Source organism: Ranitomeya variabilis, chromosome 1, assembly GCF_051348905.1.
Source record: "Ranitomeya variabilis isolate aRanVar5 chromosome 1, aRanVar5.hap1, whole genome shotgun sequence".
NCBI classification, from domain to species: Eukaryota; Metazoa; Chordata; class Amphibia; order Anura; family Dendrobatidae; genus Ranitomeya; species Ranitomeya variabilis.
Window position 1 is genome coordinate 454,898,515 of NC_135232.1, and position 13,106 is coordinate 454,911,620.

The 13,106-nt window shown below is 43.6% G+C and overlaps 1 protein-coding gene across 2 annotated transcripts in view; it reads right to left on the bottom strand.

Moving 5' to 3' along the window:
• Window positions 1-13,106, bottom strand: part of WDR64 (WD repeat domain 64) — a 138,226-nt gene that overhangs the window by 43,269 nt on the left and 81,851 nt on the right. Inside the window, exons 18-20 of one of the 2 annotated variants that reach the window (XM_077250003.1) lie at window positions 12,675-12,796; window positions 10,116-10,235; window positions 128-164 (exon numbers count right to left, since the gene is read on the bottom strand). In XM_077250003.1, coding sequence (XP_077106118.1) covers window positions 128-164; window positions 10,116-10,235; window positions 12,675-12,796 — 279 coding nt within the window. Of the gene's footprint in view, window positions 1-127; window positions 165-10,115; window positions 10,242-12,674; window positions 12,797-13,106 lie in introns of both variants that reach the window. The other variant, XM_077249996.1, reaches the window with a different exon arrangement.

Sequence of the window (13,106 nt, forward strand, 5' to 3'; positions counted from 1 at the left end):
TTGTAGTTTTGCAAAAACAGAAGAGTCACAGGTTTAAGATCTTTACTTCAAGGATTCAAAGCCAAAAATGAAAGCTAAAGATTTTTCTAATTACAGTTTAATGATATATTGTTAAATCCTTACTTACTTTCCATTTTGGAACATCTGGGATTTGAATATTTATACTGTAGATGAAACAAAGAAATTGAGAATAGACATCATTTATACATATGATTGATAACATTTCTGATAACCACTGTAATTAGAAACTATCAAATATATAAGCAGTATGTACTGAACATTTGATCTTGCCAATTAAGACGCCTCAAGCTATCATCCAATCACACAGTATTTATAGAGACAACTACAATCATATAAATAACCAAAATTAGAGACCATAAGAATAGTTCGGTACACTTCCTAAATAAGTAAGTTTACCCAAACAAAGGGAAGTACAAGACCTAAGGAAAAGCTAGAATATTTTATTCACAAATAGATAAAATCAAAAATCTTAAGTATAAATAAGGGAATTAAACAAGGCGGAGTGAGCTCCAAACAGCCCACACCATAATTGATAATATTAACAACCACATGCAGAGTAATAAAAATCAATGTGCCTCAAAGAGATCAAAGTATTTTGTGGTTTTAGTATATATTAAATACAGGTGCAACAGCAGGTTCTGGATTATTAGAATAACTAAATTTCGGAGATACCAGTATGGTAAATGTAAAGTCTGAAGAAATATATCCTATAGGGGCTAAAAGTGACTAGTACTAAAGTGCAAGTGCATAGCTTATAAGCATGTCTAAGTACATCAAAGTCTGAAGGAGTATTCTTGATTTTATCTATTTGTGAATAAAATATTCTAGTTTTACCTTAGGTCTTGTACTTCCCCTTTTTTGGGTAAACTTACAATCATATAAAATTGTAGGTGAAGGTTCTAAGTAATGGCTATTACTAGTTATGAGTGAGTGTGCTTGTTACTCAAGATTTCCGAGCATGCTCGGGTGTTCTCCGAGTATCTTGGGCGTGCTCGTAGATTATGTTTGTGTCTCCGCGAGTGCATGATTTGCGGCTGCTAGACAGCCTGAATACATGTGGGGGTTGCCTGTTTGTTGGGGAATCCAAACATGTATTCAGGGTATCTAGCAGCCACAAATCATGCAGCTGCGGCGACTCAAACATAATCTCCTAGCACGTCCAAAATACTCGGTGAACACCCAAGCATGGTCAGAAATCTCGAGTAACGAGCACACTCACTCATCACTAGCTATTACCCTTATATTTTCTTACATTATCTTTAAAAAAAATGCTTCTTTAATATTTTTTTAAAACCCACTAAAGCTAAGTGCATCAACATACAGAAGTTCTCATAATTAGCCCAGATAAAGCTTGGTGTGCACATGTACCCTAACCCCATATGGGGGAGCATTATACCCCTATGGCGGAGCATTGTATTATGGTGCTGCATTATACCCTATGGGGTACATTATACCCCTATGGGGGAGAATTATATTATGGAGGATCATTATACCCCTATCGGGGAGCATTATATTATGGGGGTGAATTATATTACGAGGTGCATTATACCCCTATGGGGTGCATTATACCCCTATGGGGAGCATTATATTATGGGGCTGCATTATACCCCTATGGGGGAGCATTATATTATGGGGATGCATGATACCCCTATGGGGGAGAATTACCCCTATGGGGGAGCATTATATTATGAGGTTGCATTATACCCTTATTGGGCTGCATTATACCCTATGGGGGAGCATTACTTTATGTAGATGCATTATACCCCTATGGGGCTGCATTATATCGCTATGAGGCTGCGCTATACTATGGGGCTGCATTATACCACTATGGTGGTGCATTATACTATGGGGTACATTATTCTGCTATGGAGCTGCATTACACTATGGGGGTGCATTATACCACTATGGGGCTGCATTATACCACTATTGGACTGCATTAAACCCCTATAGGGGTGTATTATACCACTATGGGGGTGCATTATATTATGGTGTGCATTATAGTACTATGGGGTGCATTATACCACTACGGGGCTACATTATACTATCGGGATGCATTATACCGCTATGGGGCTGCATTGTACTGCTATGTGTCTGCATGTGTCGTGACTGTCACACAGCCGCGACACATGCAGCTGTGGAGCCGAACAGCTGATCAGCTGGCGCAATCCAGGAAGCCGGTTTCCCTCTGCAGCTTATTCGGTAAGCGCCATAGCTTGCCGAATAAGCCCTGACCCTGATCAAATTCGCTCATTTCTATTTGTAATATGTGATATGGTCATGGTGTGGTGGTATTTTTTCCTTGCATGTGATATTATTGGTCATTTTAAAAATTGAAAAATAAATAATAATATACCTAAAATTGTATTGGATATTTTAACTAGTGTTTAATAAATTACAGTAGAGTAGATCCCAGCCAAAAGAGTCTACCTTGTCGTGGTGGAGGATGAAAAATCTTTTGACCAAAACGAAAACTGTTGGCTATGTATGTGATCTGGTAATGGGAACTGTTAATGTGTGATTGGTGAGGACATGGTGCAGAAGTGGAGTTTTTCCAAGAGAGGATGGTGGGACTGTGAACGGTTCGAGTGGAGGAGGCGGGGCTAGGGTGGAGCCTGGGCGGAGTTTCAAGGGGGCCCCGAAAATGTGCCAGTATGGGGCACCGAAATTCCTAGTGGCTGCCCTAGCTGCTTATGATGAGGGGAATCTGGCCATGGGAACCCTGGCGCCTCTGGCTCCAAGCAACAGGCCAGATTGCCCTCATTATCACCGCCCTGCAAACAGGGGAGTACATAGAAATCACAGGGCTCCATAGCAAAAGATCTAATTGGGCCACCACACCTCTAAATATACATATACAGTATATATATATATATATATATATATATATATATATATACACAGTGTACATATATGTATATATACACTGCTGAAAAAATAAAGGGAACACTTAAACAACAGAATATAGCTCCAAGTAACTCAAACTTCTGTGAAGTCAAACTGACAATCAATTTCACATGCTGTTGTGCAAGTGGAATAGACAACAGATGGAAATTATTGGCAATTATCAAGGCACACTCAATAAAGGAGTGTTTCTGCAGGTGGGGACCACAGACCACAGAACACATCTCAGTACCAATGCTTTCTGGCCGATGTTTTGGTCACTTTTGAATGTTGGTTGTGCTTTCACACTCGAGGTAGCATGAGACAGACTCTACAACCCACACAAGTGGCTCAGGTAGTGCAGCTCATCCAGGATGGCACATCAATGCGAGCTGTGGCAAGGAGGTTTGCTGTGTCTGTCAGCGTAGTGTTCAGAGGCTGGAGGCCCTACCAGGAGACAGGCCAGTACACGAGGAGATGTGGAGGGGGCCATAGGAGGGCAACAACCCAGCAGCAGGACCGCTACCTCAGCCTTTGTGCAAGGAGGAACAGGAGGAGCACTGCCAGAGCCCTGCAAAATGACCTCCAGCAGGCCACAAATGTGCATGTGTCTGCACAAACAGTTAGAAACCGACTCCATGAGGATGATCTGAGCGCCCGACGTCCACAGATGGGGGTTGTGCTCACCTCCCAACATCGTGCAGGATGCTTGGCATTTGCCACAGAACACCAGGATTGGCAAATTCACCACTGGTGCCCTGTGCTCTTCACAGATAAAAGCAGGTTCACACTGAGCACATGTGACAGAGTCTGGAGACGCCATGGAGAGCGATCTGCTGCCTGCAACATCCTTCAGCATGACCGGTTTGGCAATGGGTCAGTAATAGTGTGGTGGCATTTCTTTGGAGGGCCGCACAGCCCACCATGTGCTCGCCAGAGGTAGCCTGACTGCCATTGGGTACCGAGATGAGATCCTTAGACCCCTTGTGAGACCAGATGCTGGTGCGGTTGTCCCTGGGTTCCTCCTAATGCAGGACAATGCCAGACCTCATGTGGCTGGAGTGTGTCAGCAGTTCCTGCAAGATGAAGTCATTGAAGCTATGGACTGGCCCACCTATTCCCAAGACCTGAATCCGATTGAACACATCTGGGACATCATGTCTCCCACCTTTCACAGACTGTCCAGGAGTTGGCGGATGCTCTAAGGAAGGTGGGGTTTTCAATAAACCCGAAGAAGTGTGCCTTGGGGAAAGAAGAAGCCAGGTACCTGGGGTATGTACTGTGTCGAGGCGAGATAAAACCGCAGATCAGTAAAGTGGAGGCAATTCAAACATGGCCAAGACTGTTATCCAAGAAGCAAGCCTTCCTGGGATCGTGGGATACTACAGGAGGTTCATCACGAACTTCACCATGATAGTCATGCCCCTGACTGACCTCCTTAAGGGGACAGAATTGGTGATGGTCAAATGGTCTGAAAAGGCAGAGACGGCCTTTAAAAAAAAGGGGCTCTGTGTGAGCAAACAGTCCTGGTGGCCCCAGACTTTAGCAAAGAGTTTATTCTCCAAACAGACCCCTCAGATGTTGGGGTAGGAGCAGTCCTTTCCCAGGAGATACACGGGGGAGCACCCTGTTCTCTACCTGAGTAGGAAGCTATCCTCATGTGAGAGAAATTACTCTGTCGTAGAGGAGTGTTTGGCCATAAAGTGGGCAATGGACACATTACAGCACTATCTGGTAGAACGTAAGTTTAGGTTGTTATCCGACCATGCCCCACCCAGATGGTTGAGGGAAACAAATGGGAAAAATGCTAGGGTCACCCATTGGTTTTTAGCCCTACAAGATTTTAACTTCCATGTAGGGCATAGAGCAGGGAGGCTACATGGTAATGCTGATGCCCTCTTGAGAATCCCTTGTCTTGTAGGGGAAAGTGCCAAGCCCTATGGCTTTAGGCAGAGGGGGAGGTATGAAGTGTGACTAATGGTCGCATAGTCGATGTGAAGTATGTGCCACAGAGATGGCTTGTCTCTGTGATGTAACCTGGAGTATTTTCTCTAGTGCATGAAAGCATTAAGGGGTTCATTTGTTGCACCAGGGTCTGCGTTGCGAGTAGCTAAGAGAGATGGGCGGGTCTGGCTACCCACATCCCTCACCTCTGAGTGTGGTTATAGCCTATATAATGGAGACTGTTGTTTGGCACATGGTCTGTGTGCTGGGAGTGAAAAGGTCTCCTTTGTGTGTGGCTCCAGACTGAGCCTGAGTACTGGACATTACTCCAGCCTGTGTGCCCAAAGACCTGGCGGAGCAGATTCCTGCTAAGGACATTTGTACTTTGTTTTGACAGATCTAAAGGCTGCTTACTTTCTGTTTTTGCGTCTGGGTTTATGAAGCAATAAAACCACATGAACTTTTAAAGGAACAAGCCTCCTGTTTTCCTCTCACGGTACACAAGTGAGTACAACCCCTACAGTATGCATCATGGCGAATACGCTAAACAGAGGCCGTTTGGTCTTAAAGGGTTATTCCCCCGAAAAGTCAAGTTATCCCCGATCCCTATGATAGGGGATAACTTATTGACTTTTGGATGACTGACCATTGGGACCCCCAGCAATCCTGAGAACAGGGCTCTGCACCTCAGCCATGAATGAATTGGAGGGGTGCATGCTTGACTTCTACTCTTCACTGTCTATGGAACTAATGGAAATAGCTGAGTGCAGCGCGCAGCAGCTGTATAGATAATGAAGAGAGCAGAGGCCAAGCATACATTCAGGACGAGACTGCAGACCCCTGTTTCCAGAATCTCTGGGGAGCTCAGCAGTCGGATCCCCAGTTATCAGCAAGCTATCCACGATCGTGGGGATAACTTGATTATTTGGTGAATAAACCTTTATAGAACCAGGTTGATTCTCTTATTCTTTATAATTACAGAATCATACATGAATTGAAAACAAATATGTTCATACACATTCATATACATACACATATACATACACACACATAGATACACACACATATATTACATAAAGACACATACATACACCCACGTGCATAAATAAACACACACATAAGCATATACCCTATTTTGCGGAATATAAGATGCACTGGATTACAAGACACACCCCAAATTTTGAGCAGGAAAATAGGAAAAAAAACCTTTTATAATAAAATGGTGGTACTTCTTATAATCCATGCGTCTTATTGCTTACCGGGGGTGGTAGCTGTGGTGAAGCGGGGTCCCAGGGTCGCCGCTGGGAGTGGCAAGAATGGAGCGTTGCTGCAGGCCACAGGCTGGGATGAGGGGGTGTTCGGATGTGCGGTGTGGCACGATGCTGCATGTGTTCGGTGCTGCTGGTGTCCGGTGCTGCGGGGGCTCTGTCAACATCTTGTGAAAGCACAGAGCCCCTGCAGTCACATGTTTCCTATGCGGTGGATGGAGATCTTGGCACCAAGATCTCGGGAGATGAGATCTCAGCGCTGAGATCTCCTGAGATCTTGGTGCCGAGATCTCCATCTGCACATGCGCCGCCCCCAGCCGGCAGCCATTTTCCCGGAATCTAGTCCACCGCATAGGAAACCATGTCACTGCGGGGGCTCTGGGCTTTTACAAGATGTCGGCAGTGCCCCCGCAGCACTGGACACCCGCAGCAGCGCGCCGCACCACACTTCCAAACACCCCCTCATCCCAGCCTGTGACCAGTAAGGTATATCTGCATTATTAGACGCACCCCCATTTTCCCCCCAAATTTGGGGGGAAAAAAGTGTGTCTTATAATCTGAAAAATACGGTGCATACACACATACTGTACATTTATATACACACAGACACACATAGATAAAGACACATACAATACATACATACATACACATACATAAACACACGCATATATACACATATACATACACACACTGTACATTTACATACACACACACAGATACACATACATACATTACATACATACAGTACATACACACATACATACACACACACACATAGAGCCCATATAAACAAACACACAAATATATACATTGTCACAAAGTCACTGGCAAAATGATAGAGGAGAGATATGTTTCATTAAGGCTATTAGCTTCAGTGATTGGAAACTCAGAAGTTTACTCAAGCACACTTTGTTGAGAGGGGTTAATTGGCCATTTTAAGGGCTGGGTTTTGTGGACAAACCATAGAGCAGGTGGTAGGTTGTCTACCTTATCTTCATGGTGTGGTCTGGGGTTTAAATAGTTGGCCTTCAAAGGCTTTCAGTGTTCGGTAGGCCTGCAAAGTGGAACTCAAGTGCTAGGTATTCTGGCAATGGAGGTGAACCTGTGAATGTTGTTTTTTTCCCACAACCACACGGACTGTGCTGTATGTTTTGCTTTGTTTTTTTCTTTACTCTAGGAAGGCCTTGTTTTATTTTGATAACTCTGCACTGGCTTATGTGCAGCGCCCCAGAGTCCTGGTCGTGCAGTATTGTCGCTCTGCCGCTAAGGGGAGTGATGGTACGTCTGATGGCACTAAAGGAGTTCACCTGACCAGGTATCACAGTCACACATTACACTTCACACTCTGGCCACCAGGGGGAGCGAAAGGTTCTATTTACTAGTCCACTCCTCACACTCTGGTAAAACTGGGGGTTGGATAGAAAGTTAGAAAGAAGCTGACTGGGTTTTGCCCAGGCAACATCCAGTGAGAGAGGGTGTTGTGGGGAAAGATTCAGGGGGGGTCCCTGTCAGGGGTGGGATCCTGACAGAGGCCTAGCAAGAGACAGATCGTTACGGAGCCGCGCCTGCACTTCATTGCGGCGGCATCTTAAGAAAGGACAAGAAGCGAAGTATATTGTGGAGAAGTGAGAAACGAGATCACAGCAACAAAGGAGATAATACCGGGAGGAGTCGTGCCCTAAGATCGTGGCAACATCCTTCTGAGGCGTGTAGCCGGTGGCCGGAACACCGAGGGAGTACTGGCTCTACGCTTTACTTCAATCATGGCAGGGCAGTTGACTTTAGGTTTGCTGTCTCACCTTTTCACCTAAGCAGACAATGGAGGCAAATTGTGGAAGAGGGGCGTCTCTAGGGTCCCTATAAAATAACTCCAGGCCTACCCCGTCATATGGGTGCGTCCTATCCAAACTGGGGGACGGAGAGAGAGAACATCAGAAACAGACACAAGAGTTGTGAGGGCTATCCCGTGGTGCTCAGCAGGGAGGTACTACAACACACAGGCGCAAGTAGGAAGGCTACTGATTTCCACCAGCAAAGGGAACTCTGGATGTGCCTTCGGACTGGCCGGTCTCAGCAAGCCCTGTTAGCAGTGCTCTGGATTGTGGATGCCGAAGTCTACAGTAAAAGGTAAAGAGACTGCAACCTTGTGTCCTCGTTATTTACCACGACCTAAACCACCGCCACCTACACCTTTAATTGGACGCCCCTTAGCAGGGCCACGGACCGGGTCGGGCCACCGTGACATCCCCAGAACAGCGACAAAGGGACCTGGTACCGAGTACCCCATTGCCCTGCGTCTGGGGGCGCTCCATATGCAGCACTCCTAATAAACCAGTGAGAGTCTTAAAGAGACAGTGTTCAATTGTCTACCTTCGTGTGCAGCCGATTGAGTCAATCTACCATACTTGGTGCTAGAAGTTTGGATAATTTCCCCAGGAATTCAGACAGCATGGAGCGCCTGATTAAGCACTTTGTGCAAGCACAGCAGCAGCAATAGCTGGTGAAGCAGCAACAGCTGGAACATCAGGAGACAAGTAAGCAGCTTATGCAACAGATACAGCAACAGCAAGAGAGTCAGCACAAGCAGCAGGTGCAACAGCAGCATTAACAAGACCAGCTCTGACAACAGCAGGAGCAGACTGAATTTCTCACAGAGGCCGTTTGTGGGAGGCCAGCAGCCCTTCCACCAAGTCCAGGTGACAACACAAATGACTGGAAGGCGTAAGACAACAGATGCAAAAGATGACCCTAGGATATAATAATAATAATAATAATAATAAATCTTTTTTTTTATATAGCGCTAACATATTCCGCAGTGCTTTACAGTTTGCACACATTATCATGACTGTCCCCAATGGCGCTCACAATCTAAATTCCCTATCAGTATGTCTTTGGAATGTGGGAGGAAACTGGAGAACCCGGAGGAAACCCATACAAACACGGGGAGAACATACAAACTCCTTGCAGATGTTGTCCTTGGTGGGATTTGAACCCAGGACCCCAGCGCTGCAAGGCTGAGATACTGGCACGCTAGGGGTGACTATGTATGTATGAGCTCAAAGGGTCCACCACTGGGCACATTGCGGTGATAAACCCCCTCACTCCCAAATGTTCGATTTGCTGCATATGGTACAGAAGTGGTTGCAGCCGGAGTCATGCACCCCAGCCCAGATGGTAGAGTGGGTTGTAATGGACAGACTTATCCACTCCCTTCCCAAGCAGACAAGGGTTTCCTAGGGGGATCCCCAAAATGTGGATGAACAGGTTCACTTAGTATAAAGGTACCAGGTGGTCAAGAGCATTGCCAATGGCTACTGGTAAAGACTTGCTCTCCTGGAGATGTCACGGTCCTGGTTATATAGCCACCTGGTGTCCTATGCCCTACGAACAGATTGACTGTAGCATGGGGAGGCACTGTTCGTACTTTGCCTGCCCCTCCTGCAGTATGGACTATCAGCCTGGAGAGGGTCCGCAGGCATTTCCCATAACACTAAATGGGGTAATGGTGTCAGGACTGTTGGAATCAGGGAGTTTGGTGACCCTGGTAAGGGCCACACTCCCCCACCAGTTGATCCCCGGAAAACATGTGGGCATTTGCTGTATTTACGGGGACACAAAGTACGATGTGTCCCAAAAAAAAAGTCACAAAATCACTGGGATACACTGAAGCGTTATTACCACATAAAGTGACACTGGTCAGATTTAAAAAAATTTGACCTGCTCATTAAGATCAAAATTGGCTCAGTCACTATGGGGTTAAAGAGACTTTTGAGAGTGAATCTGATCAGCATCCTCAGCAAATTCTGAATTTGTAAATGGTCCATTTGATTCCTAAACAAGGGTTACCTGAAAGTGATCTAATGAATAATACACTGTGATGAAAGAATGAATATAGGAGAATGACTTATCTTGTATTTCTGTTATTATCAGGCCAGTGTTATATTAACATTGAAATGTACAGTATATACCGTACATTCATAGACTGATTAAAATGTAACTTACCATGTCATGTTTGAATTTTTAACGTTTACTGGTAAGAGAAGCAACACAGAATTTATCCTCTGTGCCTTTGTTTTGCCTGAAAATGTAATTGATGTAGTAGCATCATCCTCAAGATTTTGGCTGCAGCTAAAAAGAAAACGTACTGTATCACCTTTGCATTGCACTTTCTCTCTAGATGATGGAATTGATTTTAACATACCATTCAGACAATAGTGTTAGAATCTGTGCATTTTAAGACGTTTATATTACATTTATTCACACCGATGCCATAAAATAGCATGTTGTACAGTAATTATGGTAAAAAAAACTAAAACAATTCTGGGTAAAATTCTTTGCACAATGTGTTCCAGTGCAGTACAGCACCTTTTTGTGTTAATGATTCAATTTGCAAAGATAAACCTTAATATATAATATTCTACTGTACAAGAACATAGAGTGTTTTATACTTGTGTTTACATGTGTTTTTATGCCTTTTTGAAGCAAAATAAAACTGTTGCCATTGAAAAGCAATAAAAATCTAAACTCAGTGTAGTAAAGTGAATCTGGCAAGTGTAGCTACACTTTCAGTTGACTTAAGAATAATGCTGTGGTGAGAACATAAGAAATAACACTATTTCTGGCCATTGGGTTCACACTGTCATTATTTGGTCAGTATTTCACCTCAGTACGTGTAAGCCAAATCCAGGAGTGGAACAATCAGAGTAAAAGTATAATAGAAATACGTCACCACTTCTGTATTTATCACCCACTCCTGGTTTTGGCTTACAAACACTAAGGTAAAATACTGACCAAATACTGAACGTTTGAACATGGCCTATGTCTTATCTTCACTTGTATTGTTGATTTGAAAAAAATGGTGTTTAAGCTAGTCAAGTGAAATAAGGTACCCACTCAGTGACCCCTCACATTTATGTTTTGGAGCAACAGCATGCTTATGAGTGTGGCTGTGTAAAGTAATGGAGAAGCTGTCAACACTCTCCTTGAAGATCTTTTGGTTGCATAATGCATTGCAATGTTTTGAATGCTTTATTTATTTTGTGGCCTGTAGCACTTAGCTAACCATTGGACAGGGTTAACTGTTGGGGTCAGCACAAGAAGGGAGGAGTTATGTGGGCATAGGAAATGGTTTCCTGTGTGGGAGATAGATAGGGAAGAGTACTGAAAAGAGATTGACCTATAGTTCTAATTTTATCAGACCTGTATTGAAAAGAGTGTTGAGTGTAAAGAAGGGAGACCATACTTGGATAGGACGTTCAGAAGTAAACATTGATTAAGTGGCTGAAAGATTGTCTATCTTATCCAAGTGGGGGGCCTTCAACAAATATTTTCAATGCTAGATAAGAAGCGAAAGTGTACCAAGACCTGAGGGTCATAGAGTGGAAGATGGCCAGGCTGGGACACGTGTTCTTCTACAGGGAATTGAAGATACAGTGGCACGCCAAGAAGCGTGTGACCCACATCAATTGGACTTTGAGAATAATAGTGAGAAGTAAAAGTAGTGATGCACCTCAGCTAGTGAAGTCCTCACATGAAGGGAAGATGGAGGGTCCAATAGTGGTTTTCTGGTCTAGTGCAATATGTAACAGAAGTAAAGTACTACCTTGTGTAACCATGAAGTTCCTGTCTCTGGATTGTGCAGAAGATGTATTCTTTAGGTGTTTGCCTGCTATCTGATGTATATACTTCGTATCAGTTTATTCAGTAAAGGAAGTCTGCTTTTGAACTATGGTATCTTTCATCTGTCCCTACTTTGTTAGGTCCTGATCTGCCATGACAAGCAGAAGCATGCGGTCTGCAGTGGTGTATTGCTAAGGTTAAAGCACACACAGCCAGGATACCCTTTTTCTGTGGCATAGCAGGGCACAAATAAGACCCTCAGTCACGGTCTCCTTGCCAGATGCAGCTGCTTTTGGCTGATTTGCCAAAGAGAGATCGCGTGGCCTCATCCACAGTACCGTAGCAAGAAAGTAGTCATGGGCAATGTTATGTGATGCCTCTCAAACCATCAATTGCATCAGCACTTAGTGTGCACTCTCTTTAGAGACCCCCATGCATTTTGGGATATATTTTAATAACACCTAATTGTTTCTTTTAGCTAAAGAATTTAAAAACTTCTTATCCATGCATCCCAAGTGTAGTAAAGGTGACAGATTATAAACAGCATTCAATGTGTCCATGTCCTGTCTAAATCCCAAAGCTGAGGATTTTAAAAAAATATCTACGGTATATATTATATATATTGCAAGTGACAAATGGCAGGATACAAATCTAACAAAATACAGGTTACAGTTCATTTTCAAGAGAATAATGTAAGTGGTGGCTCAAATTTGCAAAAGGTTACACCATATGGAACTTCAGGTACGACATATACTAATGTGTATAATGCACTATTTATCCGGGTAAGGAATGGCATTATCTGGCACAGATTAGCCTTATTTGCTTTTATGTTGCCATAATTTGGTAGAATATGAATATATTATTCCAGCAAATAATCAGCCTCTAAGCTGTAAGATTTAATAAACACCCAGCACACTTCTAGGCAGCTGTTGAAGAACTTACCCAAGCTGAATAGTTGATGAATACATGTTTATTTCTCCATTTAGACTTCCGGTTACAATAATAAGATTATCCTCCATCTTGAGTGCATCAAAACATGTGATCATTCTTTGATGAGATTTAGTCTGAAAACATTGTTATGACATAACATGGTTTACTTGTGTTTTTTGCTTCTTTAAGCATTTAAAAAGAATCTGTCATTAAGATCAATATCCCCCCAACCCAAACAAAACACATGGGTCTGCAGGTCTGCAAATGCTAAATCTATCAACACCTTTATATCTTCTGTTTTTTTTGCAATCTCGAGAAATCAATATTTTGTTTCAAATGCAAATGAGGCATTTAGTGCTCTGGGCGTTATAGAGCACTTTCCGAGCAGATGCCTTCCAAACTTGTTTCTCTACTCCAGCACCAGCCTTTTTTGCTTGATTGATA